We start from the raw sequence: 15,333 nt of genomic DNA, 5'->3' as shown, positions 1-15,333 counted from the left end.
ACTATTACCTTAGGTTTATTTGCAGAAGAGAAAAGAAAACTATGTTAACTAGAATGAAATTGGGTGTGGGTCCTTATGCGTTGTTTAATGTGTTTTTTTAACAGCAGCGATACATTTATATATATTCTTTGGCTATATAAAAACAAGAAAGAGGGAACCATGTTATGGTGATAAATTGGTTAGGCCGCTTTATGTGGTATTTCGAGTTACTTTCACATAGTATAATGAACAATTGCGGTAGGTCTGTACAGCGACCATTTACGCCAGAGTTGGTAAGGTGGTCGCTTAGATAAGGGACTTATTATCTAGTAGCCGTCACTATGAACAGTTAGTTACTGTGTGGATGACATGTACATTCTACTCCAGTTAGGTTGTGTTTACTACGTGTGATTACTTTAATTAATGTGGTTGTTTTTGTTGTTAAAAGTTGAAACTTTGTAAAGTTAATTTTAGTTCAAATACTACGGCTGCAGCGTGAGATTGAGTCGATGAAAACGCGAGCCGTATAATCACGAATCGCAGACTTCATTTTGGCAATCGGTGTTGTATTGTCAGTTTAGTTTATTCCGCTCGTTATACACTGCATCTGCTTCATGGTATTGTTGTTACATTTTTAGCTCATCTATTTTTTTTTAAATTATGAGCTATTGTCATCACCTTGGCGTCGGCGTCCGGTTAAGTTTTGCGTTTAGGTCCACTTTTCTCAGAAAGTATCAATGCTATTGCATTCAAACTTGGTCTGGGCAGGCAAAGTTAGATAACTCTGGCGTGCATTTTGACAGAATTATGTGCCCTTTTTATACTTCGAAAATTAAAAATTTTGGTTAAGTTTTGTGTTAAGTTCCGTTTTATTCCTTAAGTATCAAAGCTATTGCTTTCATACTTGCAACACACTTACTAACTATCATAAGGGGACTGTGCAGGCAAAGTTATGTTACTCTGACTGGCATTTTGACAGAATTATGTGCCCTTTTTATACTTAAAAAATTGAAAATTTGGTTAAGTTTTGTGTTTAGGTCCACTTTATTCCTACAGTATCAAAGCTATTGCTTTCATACTTGCAACACTTATTAACTATCATAAGGGGACTGTGCAGGCAAAGTTATGTAACTCTGACTGGCATCTGGACGGAATTATGGGCCCTTTATACTTAGAAAATTGAAAATTTGGTTAAGTTTTGTGTTTTGGTCCATTTTTCCCCTAAAGTATCATATATATTGCTTTCATACTTGGAACACTCGCAAACTATCATAAGGGGACAGTAAAAGGACAAGTTGCATAACTCTGGTTGTCATTTTTACGGAATTATGGCCCTTTTTTTGACTAAGTAACTTTGAATATATGGTTAAGTTTTGTGTTACGATCCACTTCACTTCTAAAGTATCAAGGCTATTGCTTTCAAACTTCAAATACTTTCATGCTATCATGACGTTACTGTACCTGGCAAGTTGAATTTCACCTTGACCTTTGAATGACCTTGACTCTCAAGGTAAAATTATTAAATTTTGCTAAAATTTCCATAACTTCTTTATTTATGATTAGATTTGATTGATACTTTGACAAAACTACTCTTACCTGACATACCACAATAGACTCCACGCAAACCATCCCCCGTGCCCCCACCTCCCCCCCCGAATCCCCCCTATTTTTTTTTGCATTTTTGGAAGATAATGTCATAAATGTCCACACCCCCACACTATACACCCCTTTTCACTCCACCTCTCCCTCCTTTGTGATTTAAATTGAGAGTCCCTTCACCTTTAAAAAGAAAATAGATGAGCGGTCTGCACCCGCAATGCGGTGCTCTTGTTTATCTTATCACCATGCATTCATTTGATTATAATACGTCAACGTTTTTCTGAAATGAGCCTTTATGATAAAGATTTCCAATTAACTAACATACTGGCATATGTATATTCAACATGCTTTTGGACGAGTTTGAACAAGCTTGGTTGTAGAGACTGTCAAATGACTTTAAAGGGATCTTTTCACAGATTTTGGCAGGTATTGAAGTTTGTCATTAAATGCTTTTTATTGATACTTATAAACATTAAATCTAAAAAGCTCCAGTAAAAAAAGAATAAAATTAAACAAAGAAAAAAAAACTCAACTGGGCTTGAACCACTAACCCCTGGACTAAAAGTCTAACGCTTAGACCACTCAGCCATCCTCGCTCATGCAATGAGTGATGCATTTTATACTTTATGTAAGCAATCCTCGCAGTATCACAAAATATAACGACAACATCAGAACTCTCGAAATTATTCAATCGTTTCGCGATGCAACGCGTTGTAATTTTCAGATTTTTAATCGTAAAAAGGTGCATATCATGGATGTTTTAGAGCATGGTAAATGTTCAGTACTACTGCTTTCTCACAAATATCATAACTACAACGAACATTTGCGAATCTGAAACATTTTTTTATTTTGTAAATTTACCAAAACGTGAAAATGTCCGATTAAGTATATTACCGGTATCTCGGGTTGAATATTTTCTAGCTTCGTTCTGTAAAAAAGGGGCTTGAGGCATGTGAGTAAAGTGCCGTCCCAGATAAGATTTTGCATTCCACAAAGGCTAATCAGGGACGACACTTTCTGCTTGCATGTAATTGTTCGTTTAAAGGACTCTTCTTAATGAATATCCAGTCTGGACAGATATTGTCGTCCCTGAATAGCCTTTGGGGAATGCACAGACTAATTTGGGACGGAACTTTGAGCACATGCATAATGTCCCGTTTTCATAGAACGAGGCACGTATTTATTATAATGTATCAACCATTTACTTGACCGGTCAATCGCAGTTTTTATCGTGCACGTGTTTCGTCTCGCGCACCCGTTGCCTAGCGACTGCAGTGCGCTCGAGAGTCAGGTGCTAGACGAGTTTGACCCGCTGCAAGTATACAGTGCCAACCATGAAATCGCCCAGCACCAGCCTCCGAGGCGCGTACCGGACGTCTTACGGGCCAAGAAACCCATTCCGACGCACCATTTTGTGACGTCACAGCTAAAGGCCCATCCAGAACCAATGGTGTTGTGGCCTTATTTTTGTAAGCACTTTTCACATCGGAATAAGCGTTTTTTATGTTTAATAACATTGTTTTAGTCAGGTAAGTGTCCGGAACTCATTTGAACCTCACAATACCAATGTGCTTAACCGAAACTGATGATATCGGAAACAACAGTCCGAAACTGGCAGAATCGAGAATCTTACCAGAACATAAACATTGAAAAATGCATAAAGAGCTCAATAATAAAGGTCACGATAGCAACACAAACACTACAGTATGCTGTTATTGTTGACCGCACATTATGTTGTTGTTTTTTCAGCAGTGCACGTTAACATTTTAATTTACAGGTACAACAAATAATTGTATCAGGAGGTCGAAACAGAAATGAAACTGTCCCATTGTCATAAAAGTAATTAAAAAGAAAGAGGAAAACAAAAACATCTACTATTACTGCTTAACAATATTGTAAGAGTCCTTCATATTTATAATTATGTCACTACCAAGCCTCCGATAATTTTAAGGTTGGATGGCCTTACTAGCTCTGCCCACTAAACCGCACTTGTACAGTTGTGTATGTCAGTGCAATGGCAGTCAACTATGCAAAGTCAACTTTCATCATGAATCAAACAACTTCATTGGCACGAAGTTGACGGGTTAAGACGCTGTATAATGCATGATGTTTTGTATGTATCACTGAAACAATCAAGAAAATCTCTAAGAGAAAAGCTCTAAATATTGGTAATGAAACAAACGAATCAAGGGAAATACTAATTAAAATTACTGTGCATATGAATAGTGCGATTTTAAACAAGTGCAATATGTTACATCAAGTCTTAAGTTTGCACGGCATTACTTATCCATTACACATTTAAGGCTTCAATGCAAATATCAATTAAACAATAACAATAAAAAATACCACACTAATTCACAATACAATTGTCATAATAGACATTCTAGGAATGTTATTTATCATACCGATAAATATGTCGATGTGCAAGAACAAGATGTATACACGTGTTTGAATAAATAATAAATTATGTAAGCTTTACAGGTAAGTTTAAATGACATTTTCAGGATTTGGTTAATACTTGTGTTTTGTTAATACTTGTTTTTTCGTGGCGAACGTTTAGACAGAGGGCGACATTTTGAAGGACGAGGAATTACAAGCCCATTAATTTTACAAACATATTATATTAATTTTATGTTGAACATGCAAGCGGATCCATGGTCTAATGGTAAAGCACTTGCTACAGGTGTCGCAGGTTCGACTTTCCCACTGCGAATAAACGTTCTTGTTGAAAACGAGCATTAAAGTGAGTATGCACGATTTTGTCAAATATTAATGAATTTATATAATAGGTGTAAAAAACTTATTACATATATTTTAATATAAATTAAAATAAAAGTTAAGAAGAACATGTGTCAAAAATGCGAAATATGCCAGACATTTAATTCTGAAATCGAAAATGTCTGTACAGTCGAATTCGCCATCATGTATATCATGCATGTAAGAAATATCGTCACAATTGGCTCGGGTCGCTAATTTGTCTTTGCTGCATTTTTGGCTCGGGGCGCTAATTTGTCTTTGCTGCATTTTATTAAATTCGTCTTCAACGTATAATTGTTCTTGCCTATTTTGTGTTATGGTAACATATTTTTTAGCAATAAATTACAATTTAACACATGACAAAATCGTGCATACTCACTTTAAAGCTCCCGAATGCATGTCTAAGTAGTTCTGTGTATTATCCGTTTTGGTTAAGCGCCGTGCTTATATACCCAATAAGTTTAAATTGTAAAAACTTTTGATAACATGTTACACGGAGGTTTTCCTTAACATAACGTGGTGTAATTCTCGTGTTTTAACTGTTTTTTTTTCTCTAGCCACCATGGACAGTAGCGGTATCGTATATGACGCGTTCGAATTCAAGCGTTTCTACGACCCGGAACGGACCGTGTACGCAGACGGTCAGTCCATGCCGGAAGAGGGGAGGCCCTGGCACCGCATACTAGAGCTTGGAACCAATATGTTCCAGAAAGTCAGCGGCCCCGACGGGAATCCGCTGGGGAATTTTGACGGTATGGAATAAATGTCTTGGGCAAAGCGGACACAATTTATTCTTACCTATTCTGAAAAGTCCGTCCCGGGCGAAATACAAAACACATTCAACATCGTAATAATGTATCATTCTATCCCTACCATGTTGTAACATTTTTCGGTAAGTAAATGGAATTGTTTCGATTTCATTTTTAATGTATATGAGAATGAGTGAAGGAATATTTGGAGCTAATCGTCTGTCGTTAATGCCGGATATGCACAATTATGTACGGATAGTTTAACCTGCAGGAATTTTAAAACATTAAATCGCTCCTTACAGCGTGTCCACTATTTTTCGACGCAAAATCTTTGATTGACGAAATAGCGCTTAACCCATAACTTCAGTACCAACATTAAATATGGTGCAAAATAGTCGTAACAATACAAAATTTGCAGTAAGGCTGTTCAATACTTCAGGTAAATCCGGTGTTAAGGTAGGGATCGCCAGTAGCTCGGAACCCCAGCTGCAGGCCTTCGGTGACCTTTATGCCGATTTCCTGTATACCGGAAACGGTGGAACCATGGAGGTAATTTGCAGCCGTAGTCGTATACGTTTTAATATTTTGTCTCGCAGAAGTTTACTCTTCTGCTCAAACGCCTTACTTAGTCACTTTTGATAATACCATTTATTTCTTAACATATTTTGAATTTCGGGTATGCTAAATTGACAGCTGAGTTCCTCGTACCATTTCCTATTTACATCAGCTCTTATTCGTGATACATTCCTTTGCAGAGTCGAGTTGATACCTAACTTTTCATAAATACAATATGTTTTACTTTCCTTATTCAGGTTCCCCTTGTCCGGGGCTCGATTCTCCTCACGCACATTTTCACGAACGCTAACCCCGTTGTGACTCCTTACTGTCTGGACAACATTAATGGCGAATCACACACCTTCGACTGTCCGTTGGCCCCTGCCAGTAAATGACATATATGAGCATCGATCTGGAAAAAGGGGGGCTTAATACACGTGCTTTAAGTGTCTTCCCAGATTAACCCGTGCAATCCTCACAGACTTATCCGGGACAACACTTTCCGCCTAAACTGGATTTCCGCTGAGAAGACCTTTCTTTAAACGAAAAAAACCACTTTTAAAACGGAAAGTGCCGTTCCTTATGAGCATGTGCGAACCGCATAAGCTTATCGGGGACTAGACATGCATTTAGTACCGTTTGGTCAGAGCGAGGCCAATATATAGTTGTTATCAGTATTAAAAGAATGTTCACAAAGCGACAATGTAAAGGTAATTCCGTCTTTTACATGTACAACTAGAAAGCGTTCAAATCGCATACGTTCGTCACGTCAGTTAATTTGTATGACGGAAAAAAATCTCCAGCCAACAGGAAAACAATTGAGCCGTGCGCTGTGAAACGGGGGTTTAATGCATGTGCGTAAAGCGTCCTCTCAGATAAGCCTGTGCAGTCCGTTTTATGATATTTTTCGTTTCAAGAAAGTCTAATCTTAGTCATGCCTAGTTAGAACATTTAACGCCCGAAAACCATCACTTCCATGGTTTAAAAACCGTTAATTGACATGCGCCCAATTATGTAATGCTTTTCATAAATACCGTAGTTTAAAATATGTGTTGAATTATTTGTCCATAAACCACCAATAATATGTTACTCGATTCAAGGTAATGACGGCGGGAGCGGTTATCTAAGCGCCACGTGTGCGGGTTCGAGTCTGGAGATCACGCTACACAACACGAGGACCATCAAGGATCTCAGTCTCGTGCAGTGGGCGGCAAACACCGCCCTCGCGTACCCGGGCTCCCACGGGATGAGCAACTGCAATCCCTCGCAGTGCCGACTCGCTGATGAAGGGAAAACCGTGCATATTACAGTACCGAACGCATCCGGTGAGATGGCGGATCTGACGTTATTTTGTTGAGCTTGAATCTTTTGTATCTGATATATAAGCCTGAGAAAAGTAGACATTATGCTTTTGCGTTTAGTGTCGTATGAGATAAGTCTGTGTAATCCGCACACGCTTACCAGGGACGGCACTTTCCGCTTTATGGTATCTTTCGTTTAGAAGAAGTCTTAACTTAAAGTAAATCCAGCATAATATGCGGAAAGTGGCGTCCCAGATAAGCCTGTACGAATTGCAAACGCTAATCTGTGACGGCTCTTCACGCATATGCATTAAATCCCGTTTTCCCACGGCGAGGTTCATAAAGAACTTGTTGTCAGATATAGTTAAGTGTCGCGATAAACCCTCGATTTACAATTACCAAGAAATATCTGTAAAGGCGATGATGTTGGTAAGATCAAAGATCGCGTAATTTTTCATTATCTGCGCAGTACTTTGAATCACACGGTTATTAATTACATGTACTGGGTGGTCCGCCAGTTTTGGTGACTCATTTTTGACTATTAGACACTTTTGACAATGACTTCTGTTAAAATACAGAAAAACCAAGTGACAATTACATAAAATATAAAGATTAATATAATATTTATTCATTTCTCAAGATTTCATGGGGCAATTACAAAGGTCGAGAAAGGTCAAAGCCTGGGTTAGACTCATAAACAAATATCTCATAACGTTCGGACGAAAAATTGTTTCCAATATTTAAGTTCATGCCTTACTTAAAGTGTTATTTTGGAACATAATGTGAAGCCAATCAACTAAAATTTACGAGTTGTCTACGTACTTGGTGAGGGATTAAGCCTTTAAACTATTCGCAACATCTTGCCTACTGAATATAAAGTCATCGAAATTTCAGGTCAAATGTCATTCGCCATCAATTACATCGGACACTATGTGCTTCCACCTGATTGGACAAATAAGCCGCAGCAGGTAACGTGCTCGTCCGGACGACGTGACGTCAGAGCGGAAGAATGCGCGTGCAACTGGAGACATGGCTCTTCACGCGACATGTGACAACAGAAACAACATCGAGATACGAGTGGACGTGGCGGGAAACAACGTTACCGGCATAGAACCGGTAAAACTACAGAGAAAATATATGGCAAGATTTTAGTTTTTAGGAATTCACAATTAACACTTACGGCAACCCACCACCGTATGCATGTTATAACCTCAACACGTTTTACCTCGAACATGTTTTTAATTATCTTTTCAATATGATTGACTCTTCCGTATAACGTGTGCTGAACATTTTATGTATATTTGGACAAATTACCCTACTGGTACTGATATGAATGTATTGTCTGCATTGCTCAATTTTAGATACTGTAACTTGTAGAACTATATATTATGAGTGTAATTAACTGTTACTTTAGTTGTTGGCAAGCGAATTACTGGAATATTATAATATCTTGACATAATAAAGAAATCCTTCATGTTCACCATAAATCTAAAATGATGGAGGGAAATGGTCATTTGTGAAGCTTCGCACTACTAAAATACTTGTTACCTCAAGTATTTCAAATCGCATTCCATCATTAACCCATTTATGCCTAGTGGACTCTCCCATCCTTCTAAATTGGATCAATTTATTTCCAAAATTAGAGATGTCTAGTATATGTATTTCTATATTTAGAATATTTCTTACAGAAATTCCTTAAAACAAACAGCGCAGACCCTGCATCATGCGGCGCCTCATCTGAGTCTACGCTGTTTGCCAAGGGTTAAATATAAAATTTGACTTGGTTCCCAAAAGCCGCAAAATAATGACTCCCTAATGAAAGTCGACTTTTGCCAATATTAATTGAGCTTATTTGCTTAACAAGATATGCACTCTGTTGTTCGACAGATCCAGTACGCTATAGAACCAGAGTCAGGGTGGGGCAATCCGCCGGCCATGCGTCCGTGCGACCCCACCCACTGCACGAAACAGGGAAATGTTATCACCATCAGATACCACGCTACTTCTGATCACCTCAAGTAGGTGCACTTGATAACCGAGAAAATGCCAATTAATAACTATTTATCGCATGATATTTGTGTATGTGTTTTATGATCTGCAAACTGTTCGTATTGATTTATGACAGCTACTGACTTGACGTGTATATATATGTCGAAAATACTAGAGCTAAATCTCTTTATTTATTTTGTAATGAGATTTATGTTTACTTTACACAAGTATATTGTATATTCTTGTCTGCGGATAGCGTGTCTTAAGATTCCGATAAAGTGTAACTAACGATAATACGCCATATAATCCTCTTACAGATTTGCCATCAATATTATTTACTGGACAACGCTGCCGTTTCACAATTGGATTGAAAAACCACTGAGTATCACCTGCGGCGCGAATCAAGTCGTCAATTATGGCGGCACGGGCACTCCTTCCGGTAGCGGAACGACGGTTACACAACCTTCCGCCACTACGCAGACCCCGGTTGTGCAGACGACGATTCATACTTCCGGGACATCGGGAACATCCGGTCAGCTATTGACGTCCGGAAAAAAGTTCGTTTTGGAGATGAACGAACAAGGCAAAGATCTTCCAAATAAGGTGGTTTATTGCGATGAAGAAAAAATAATATATAAATGATCATATGCCATTCAGAACGCAGTATTTATTTGTGTTCTTGTTTGCCCCTGTTAATTAAATGCTAAAAATAGTTTTTATTTAGTCACATTGATTCGCACATATTGTTTTGTACGTACATGTAGACATTTCAATCATTCGTAAAAGCAAAACATTGATTATAATGGACTATATAACAGGCATACAACTCTGAGGCAGCTAGTAAAGTCAGTTTTGACGTGACGTATTAAACTTTCGCTTATTTGCAGACGAGAAAGTACGCCCTGTACTTCAGTAGTGAAGTAACGCCTCGTGTTAATCAAGGTACGATCTCGTTTTCCCCAAGATCGGGCGGGACTTACAATGGCATCATGCAGCTGGCATACCTGGGTAAGAAAAGCTCTTTTTATTTTTTGAGCTTTACGTTAAAACATTAAGAGTTAAAGTGTAAAGCTTTAAGTTGACGGCAACTAACGATTACATTTTCGCCATTGCGAGGTGAACATGGTATCCGCCTAGCGATCTCGAGGTAGCGTGTTCGATCCCCACTGTGGTAGCGTTTTACAGATCTCTCTCAATGACAAAAAAGCATTGGTTCTACCACGATAACGGGCCCGAGAGCGTTGCAATAAGCCATAGGCTTTCGATGCAATCGAGCGAAAATAAAAAGGTTTAAACTTACAGTTACATTAAATGCATCTTTAGGTTGTCGATCATATAAACGCCACGAATGTAATGGATATGGGATCTGCAATGCAATTGAGAGGTCGCGAGGTCGATCCCTTTTAAGGTAATGTAGCGTTCGCGTGATCTACTGTGCAAGGATTGGTTCTACCTAGAAATGGGACCCAGACTTAGACAAGTTCCAGTTTGAATTAATATGTTTTATAAATAAACGGGCTCTATTAAGGGTCGGGCGCGAGAGGTCATCATGACAACGACATAGTGTTTGACGCCTTCGTCGGCGTGTACCCTTACAAGCCTGTGACGTCATACTGCGTCAGCGAGACGACACAGAAAGTGCACGCGCAATTTCGTTGGCAGCCAAACAACCAGCACGCGGCGACCCCCACCTCAACACTGCTGATGCTCATGATGCCCCACCACGTGAGTGTGAAACAAATGTATGACCCCTGATATTAACTATCGGTACACATGTTTGAAAAGACAGCATTATGTCATTTTTATTGGTCCCTTTACGTCTGTGATTATCTTTTCGTTGATGTTAATTTAAGTTTGACAAAACATACTTTTTTACATTTATTTTTTGTTATGAAACTTTGTCATAGGGCTGACAATTAACTGACATGTTCTTCATAACCATTGGTCATAAATAAACACTATTTTATTCCAGGCGCTCCTTCTGAAGAGCGCGCGAGGCACCGATGTGCGGCAGACGGTGTTTGGATTCGAGGCCCTGGAAGGCGACGTCTGGGACCTTACCATGGACCTGCCCCGGGCCACCATGGAACCCGACCCGACCGCAGTGGCCAGTCTCACAACCAATCAGAGACAGGTTCTGTGATAGAATTATTATTAGCGTAAATGTTGTTGTTCTTGTTATTATAATGTTGTTTTTCAATCCGAAATGCTGCAATTGTTTATCTGCTATTGTTGCTGTTGTTGTTGCCTAAATCATTCAGTGAAAGAAAAAAGGATTATTTCTTCCTTTTTTCGTTTTTTTTCCCAGTTTTTATCTTTATTTCTTTCTTTTATTTTCTCATATGCGCTCTTCTCTCTCCCCCCTTTCTTTCATCCATTTTATTTCAGATTGATTAATTCTCACATTCATGCAATCATTAATTACCGGTAATTAATAATTCATTTTTTTCACAAAATAATTCTTTACTTCATTCATTAATTCATGAAGTTTCTATGGCAACTAACAGACCATGCAAATTACTTGTTTACTTTCATACCAGTACTAGTTATTAGTTTTTCAACTTAAACTAAATAAATGCACTAAAGTAATCGTTTACCGGACAGGAAATCGAGAACGCGCTTATAAGCGACACTGTCAATCAGAATTTGGACGCTATCTGTGCACACACAGACAGCTACAACGTCGGCAAGGCTATTGGAATGACGGCGCGTCTCGCTAGCGTCTCCCGGGCGCTAGGCACTCCGCACTTCCGGTCGCTGGATACCTCAATACAGAACTGCCTCGAAAAGTGGCTTCGGATACAGGGTAGAAACAGTTTGTCATAGGGTCTAATGTATAGTCTTGTCATAGGGTCTAATGTATAGTCTTGGCAAATATAAATAGTTATCAAGTGTGATACTAAATTTTGACCAGGTTTTACTTTTTATTGCGTTGTAAAAGAAAGCATGTAGTAGCTGTATTGTTTAAAATAAACATAAATTAATTCCTATGCGAGTAAGCATAATCGGCCGAATTTAGTTCGCTTATTAGCCGTCTATGCCATTTGTATTTGTAGACCCAGAAATGCTTATACGTGGTTTACGCAGGCAGTAAGTGGTTAATCAAACAGCAGCAACTGCATGCACCTTATCGGAAATATAACTGCTCATGTAACAAGTGCATGTGTTCCTTTCCTATTCTGTGGTAATACCGTATGAACTCCGGTTCCACAGACACGCTGGACGACATGTGGAAGTTCCAGTACGACGCCGTGTGGGGCGGCCTCTTCCTGCGAGCCACATCCGGAAACCTGGAGTTCGGCGTCGACTACGGCTTCCCCTACTACAACGACCACCACTTCCACCTTGGCTACTTCATCTACGCCGCGGCGTACTTTGTGAAATACCATCCGCAGTGGACCCAAAGTAAGGCTTCTATAATCGCCCCGCAGTGGACCCAAAGTAAGGCCTCTATAGTCGCCCCGCAGTGGACCCAAAGTAAGGCTTCTATTATAGTCGCCCAACAGTGGACCCAAAGTAAGGCTTTTATAGTCGCCCCGCAGTGGACCCAATGTAAGGCTTATATAGTCGCACCGAGAACTGCACTCGATGATGTTACGGCGGATGTTGATTTTACTGAAAATAGGCATACGGGCCAATTATCTGCAAGTGAAGTTTCCACTTTCTATGCAAATACTTTTTTAAATGTAATTCCAAACTGTGCGTGCGGGACAACTAATGTATTATCGACACTAAAATGGCGTTCAGAACATATTTATAGGGTACTCTTTTATTGCTACCATTTACCATCATGATGATCATCATTAAACAACAGCACCAACCTAATTTTTCCCCAATTGTAACGCTTTTTGTTGCAGCAAACAAACACCGGGTCTACCTGCTGGCACGGGACGTCAGCAACCTCAGCCAATTGGACAGGTACTTCCCTGTGGCCCGGCATAAGGACATCTACACGGGTTTTTCTTGGGCGTCAGGTCTCGTGCCGGGAGTCAGACAGGAGGAGTCGGCTTCCGAGGTGATCCGTGTGCTTCCTTTTTGCTTTGAGACAATTTTGTTGCAGACAACATGTTTATGGTTGAGGACATTACTCGTTTTGGCCTGATTTTGAAGATGATGTATCTTTAATCTTATATCTGGAAAACGCGTGCAGTCTCATTTGTAGGAAAACATCATAAGTTGTCCATATTGAGTGTACATATTGCAGTTCATGTACATGATTTGAGATCTTGCTGAAACAAACGCTGCAAAGTCCGCTCTAGTTTGTGTTTTCTATATTTGGGTTAATTTGTATAAATGGTCACATTTTGCATATAAGTGTTCTAATTCAGCCATGATAAATGCCATCAAATTTCAGGGCATAAACTGCTACCACGGCGTGGCGGCGCTAGGCGAGGCTCTCAACGACAAGCGTCTACAGCACACCGGGCAGGTCTTACTGGCCATGGAGATTCTGTCGGTTCGCGAGTACTGGCAGGTGCGCGCACATAACCGGAACCACTTTCCACCAATAATTCAGGAAACGGGCGTCGTGGGAATGATCGGAGAAGACAGTTTCTATGCTTACACGCTGAACTGGCCTTGCGACCCCAACGTGTTCCCGATGCGCCACGCCTGCCTTGTGGGCATTCAGGTGATCCCCATAACGGCCGTCTCCAAATACTGGATGGATCAGGTAAAGTATTTTCACTTACAACAGTTTGTGCCCTTAAACAGCCTGTGCTTACAAAGACTTATATTTGAGCCTTGTTCTGGGAAAACTGGATTTTATGCATGTGCGTAAAGTGTCATCCGTGTACTTCACACATGCTAATCAGGGACGATACTTTTCATTTTTATGGATTTTTTTTGTTTAAAGTAGATCTATTCTTAACGAAAATCAAGTCTATGCGGAAAGTGTTGTCCCTGATAAGCATGTGCGGATTGCACAGGCTAATCTTGGACGACACTTTACGCACATGCCTTACGACCCCTTTTCCCTGAGCGCGGTTCATTTATTTAACATAAATTTCACGTCTGCCAGGAGTGGGCAGCCTCCATCCAGCGTTCGTGCACGGCGGCAATCTTCCCGGAAGGCGAGCCTCAATACGCCATCGCCGACACGCAGGAGAAGTCGCGCCACCTCGACTCGGTAGGTAGCCTGCGTTTGGTAGGCTTATCAGAACCAGCCATCGTTACTAGGTCTGTAGCCTGCATAGGTATGTACCGGTATAGAATCACCCGCATGTAGCCAGCGTTTTGGTAAATGTGTCACAACCAGCCATCTCAACTATATATATAGCCAGCGTTTGGTAGGTGTGTTATTACCAGCCATCTCAAAAAGATATGTAGCCTGCATTTGGTAGGTTTATCACAACCAACTATCTTATGTAGATATCGAGCCTGCGTTTTGGAGGTTTTTTATTACCAGCAATCTCAAATAGATATGAAGCCTGCGTTTGGTAGGTTTATTACAACCAGCCATCTTGTGTAGATACAGTATGGAGCCTGCGTTTGGAAGGTTTGTAATTACCAGCCATCTCATCTCGACATCAAGCCTGCGTTTGGTAGGTTCCTGTATGCATTCAATCGCCATCTTAACTTGGCATGTAGCCTGTGTTTGGTAGGTGTGTCCTAACCCGCCGTCTTTACTCGGTTTAATGCCTAAGTTTCATGGGATTTTCATCATTCGACAACTCATGTCTGTATGAAGCCTACTTTGGATTGTGCGTCATAACTCGCCGTCTCAGAATGGTGTGCTTTCCTTTGGTAGTTTAATCGTACACCGCCATGTCAGTTTGGTATTCAGCTTAGTTGTAGCATGTTTGTTATAACACGTTTGGACTTTGAATTACCGCATGTCACATTGTGCGAGCGTATTAAATTATAAATAAAGTAAGGAAAAAAACTTCAAAGTATAAAGACTTTAAGTGCATAGGAAAATACAACATGCATTTTAATTTTATTGTATAATAAAAACGCTGTTTACTTCTAACATCTTTTACTTTTGTAGAAAAAAAATACAATTAGGTTTGAAATACCGGTATTATAATCCGTTTGCTTTTAGAAATGCTTGATTGTTAGCAGTGTTTTATACCAAAATAGGAGTTGTTATTTGTACTATTCACAGTACACTATTCCTGTTCTGTTATTGTGACGTCACTCTAGGGCTGGGCGGCGTTCTGTTTCACGGCGATGGCCCCGCTAGACGGCGCTCACCAGACGCAGGCGGCCAACTACGTCAAAAACAAGCGTCCACAGGAGCTCGTTGGGGGCACGAGCGCCGCGAGCACGCTGCTCTTCATATACGCCAGCACGTGACGCGCAAGATTGCGGAATCTGGTATCCAACGTGCATTATCGAAATCCTTTAAACAGAATAATATTTGAATAATAAATTACGTGTCTTAAAAAAGTTTCCGTTTTTGT

At 40.0% G+C, this 15,333-nt stretch overlaps 1 protein-coding gene across 1 annotated transcript; it reads left to right on the top strand.

The window, feature by feature from the left end:
* The first annotated feature begins 223 nt into the window (after positions 1 to 223).
* LOC127847492 (uncharacterized) lies at positions 224 to 15,320 on the top strand. The gene is given in 19 exon segments (XM_052379480.1): positions 224 to 370; positions 2,802 to 3,047; positions 4,893 to 5,087; positions 5,524 to 5,633; positions 5,897 to 6,026; positions 6,740 to 6,964; positions 7,835 to 7,935; positions 7,937 to 8,080; positions 8,828 to 8,958; positions 9,247 to 9,532; positions 9,817 to 9,937; positions 10,458 to 10,654; positions 10,902 to 11,063; positions 11,534 to 11,735; positions 12,143 to 12,334; positions 12,787 to 12,944; positions 13,284 to 13,601; positions 13,950 to 14,057; positions 15,074 to 15,320. Coding segments are annotated over 19 exon segments (3,201 nt in total). The 5' UTR covers positions 224 to 348; the 3' UTR covers positions 15,227 to 15,320.
* The last annotated feature ends 13 nt before the right edge of the window (positions 15,321 to 15,333 follow it).

Source organism: Dreissena polymorpha, chromosome 1, assembly GCF_020536995.1.
Source record: "Dreissena polymorpha isolate Duluth1 chromosome 1, UMN_Dpol_1.0, whole genome shotgun sequence".
Lineage (NCBI taxonomy): Eukaryota > Metazoa > Mollusca > Bivalvia > Myida > Dreissenidae > Dreissena > Dreissena polymorpha.
This window is presented reverse-complemented; position numbering and strand designations above follow the sequence as displayed.